General features: G+C 48.2%; 2 protein-coding genes across 2 annotated transcripts in view; both read right to left on the bottom strand.

Annotated features, from left to right (window-relative positions):
- The window catches only part of Pmar_PMAR018635 (conserved hypothetical protein), a gene marked incomplete at both ends in the record, with an annotated part of 965 nt that extends 425 nt beyond the window's left edge, over positions 1 to 540 (bottom strand). The window contains one exon of the mRNA XM_002778149.1: positions 136 to 540. Coding sequence (XP_002778195.1) covers positions 136 to 540 — 405 coding nt within the window. The remainder of the gene's footprint in view (positions 1 to 135) is intronic.
- Positions 541 to 1,425: 885 nt separating this feature from the next.
- On the bottom strand, positions 1,426 to 2,079 carry Pmar_PMAR018634 (conserved hypothetical protein; the record flags this gene model as incomplete). The annotated part of the gene is made up of 1 exon (XM_002778148.1): positions 1,426 to 2,079. One exon carries the CDS (start codon positions 2,077 to 2,079, stop codon positions 1,426 to 1,428), a length of 654 nt encoding a protein of 217 aa, XP_002778194.1.
- Between the last annotated feature and the right edge of the window lie 789 nt (positions 2,080 to 2,868).

The raw sequence follows: 2,868 nt of genomic DNA, 5'->3' as shown, positions 1-2,868 counted from the left end.
CCTACGAAGATGTTCATCATCCTCGGCAGGCCTGTCTTGAAGGTTCATCCTCTCTCGAGGTCTTGATGGCCTCCCATAAAGAGCACAGCTGCCCGCATACCATCCAGCAGAGTTCAGCACCACATCCCTGCCCACATCCAGCGACCGCCGGCCAAGCCTTCCTCGCATGTCCACCACGGGCGACATCGCAACACAGCAACCCGGGCGCGGCAAATCGACGGCGAAATAGTTGCATACCAGACATTTGAGTAAGCTCAAGGAGAGTGTGCCTCCCGAAGAGTCACCCGATACAACCACATGACTAGCTTCAACCGGGTATCTGTCTTGCGTGAGTATGTACTTGTAGCCCTGAACAACCTCCTGCAGCTGTGTCGGTAGCACAGCCTTCGGTGCCAATGTATAATTGACAATTAACGCGACCACTTTAACCCCGTCCATGCCATCTTCCCTAAGCCTCTTTTGCAAGACGTCAACCATCCTAGCGACGAATAGACGATGCGTTGATACCCCGTCGTAGAAGCACAAGAATCCACCATGCATATAATAGAGTACAACATACTGCCTTACCGGCATTTCATACCGCTCCCTCAACAGAACCTACACTATATCATCATTCGAAGATTACACAGAAACCAGGTTCAAGATCAGTCAGTGCTTCACATCCTCCAAGTAAAGTACCCAGAGCATCTCGGGTGTGTCCTCCGTAGGTGGCACCTTCTTTGTCCTCAGCCCAGGGAAGGCAGCGCGAGCCAGTATAGGGTCGTGTGCCTGATGACCGCGATGCTCTCGAGGAGATGTTATAGATCATGCCTCTTGGATTGCTTCTCGAACCCGTAAGTAGCTCGCTATGAGTTTCGAACTTCTGCTCCACTCGATATCAAACTGTGGGAAGACTGACCGAATACGAGACACACAGCCAAACTCAGCTACCTTTTCCGGAGGATGATCAAACAGTACTATACGCTCCTCAGGCCGAAGATGCCGGCCTCTCACCTTGTACCACACCAACTGAAGAATTCACGAAATCCAATGCTTTTGACAGTTATCAACGACTCCTGCATACCACTGGCAGAATACCCTCAATAGGCTCACCTTGAAGCCTATTCGTATCCATTTAAGACAGACGTAATACCACACCCAGATGTTCGTACTGATAATAACTCTAAAACGGTGCATCTTGCGATGAACATTTGCACGGCGGCTGATACCTCCATAAGTGGGTTCCTTGTGGTGACCAAAATGGCGTTGACCGCTGCAGTAGCTTTGCCCACAACAGTAATTCCTTCGAGGGCATGAGCCAGTGACCCTGTTACTATCGAGCTTACAAGAACTGCGTTTAATAGAAATCACTAAACGCAAAAACTCGACTGGCATAAGTTGAGACGAAGCTCGTAATACTTGGTGAGAAAACAGAGATGAACTCCATCATGGATTTACTCCCAGATCGTCGAACCTAACTGGGCAGAATCTAATCATAAGGTAGAGATTGTAGCACGACAGCGCCACGTAGGCGAACCACATCAAACTCTCCAGAATGACAGCGAACCACCAATAGCCTCTAACGTGGTAAGTGAGATCCTTCAAGAAGCCGTTGATGGCACCTCCTCCGGCTAGCATGAAGTAGAGGCCAATGATGATCATAACGCCCGCGGCAATCTTGTAGTACAGTAGGTGCTTCTTAGAGCGCATCGCCATGCCCAAGTATCCGAGGTAAAAGACGGTGAATGCTGCGGAAGCAAAGATGATGAAATTTAGGAAAGTGTACAGCAGGTTGATCCAGGGAGCCTTGTATGCTAGTATGGTGATGATGGTGTTGACAATGTTCACAAGAAGAACCGCCACAGCCACGAGGTAATTCGCATGCAGTAAGTTGCATCTGTGGGCGACGTTGATCGGTAGATCATCCTGTGGCCTGTAGTGGAAGAGCTTAGCTCCCTTCGGATAGTTCAAGTCGTTCCAATCAAGCCCTCGTCCTGGCGGCGGCGGCGGTCCGGTAACATTGAACGAGTATTGTTGATCTGAGCCTTGTGGCGCCACATTCCTTGATGAGGCGGGCGGCGACTCGACGGCAGAGTTCATCGTGACTCAAACTCTGAACCCAAATTCCACGAGCATCCTACTCAAGTCTCATCCACTTGTCAATACGAAAAGTTGAATTAAATGTTGACATGGAAAGTTGGCAACATGCATCTGACTTGGCTCTTGATAATGGGAGATGTCGTAGCCAGTGTGGGAATATATACACATGGTCAACTATATATGTTGATAAAAATATGGAGATTCTGAGGAAATTTTTGGGGAAAATTGTTGTTTTTCGTACACCCGTACCAAAAATCGTGTGCGGAATCTCTTAATGTAGTGAGAAAACTCGCGAGCTCAGTTGAGGAAACCTAACATATCTTCCCTCACTGGTCGTAGCGGTACTGGAGTCGACCTGAAAGCAGTTTCAAGACAACAGTCACGGTTCATGCGGGAGATGAATTGGTGGAGTTTCACCCATGAAATGAAAAACACTGGCAAAAACATTTTTCACACTACACTTCGCGTAAAACGCATGCGAGCAGTGAATGACGTGTAAAACACGTGATGTGATCCACGTGATATGGGCCGATTTGTCCGGTGTAATTCACCTAGTGCTTTCAATTCATTTCATATCGCATATTTCGCGTTTTTCACATGGAGTATTACGCCACTTCACGGGTGAAACGGGTGGAACTCCAGTGAAATAATACGAGTCGAAGATCCCCAAAAGTTAATGAATTTTCCATCATAGGGCACATGCGTGGGCAGGAAAAGACAGCAGTCAACCTGACAAGATTCTTAACCCCATACAACTGCGAGAGTCAGAGAAGGCTAATCTCCTTCATC

The sequence above is a fragment of the Perkinsus marinus genome, assembly GCF_000006405.1.
Source record: "Perkinsus marinus ATCC 50983 genomic scaffold scf_1104296950436, whole genome shotgun sequence".
Lineage (NCBI taxonomy): Eukaryota > Perkinsozoa > Perkinsida > Perkinsidae > Perkinsus > Perkinsus marinus.
Note: the sequence above shows the minus strand (reverse complement) of the source record. Positions and strands in the feature narration are given on the sequence as shown.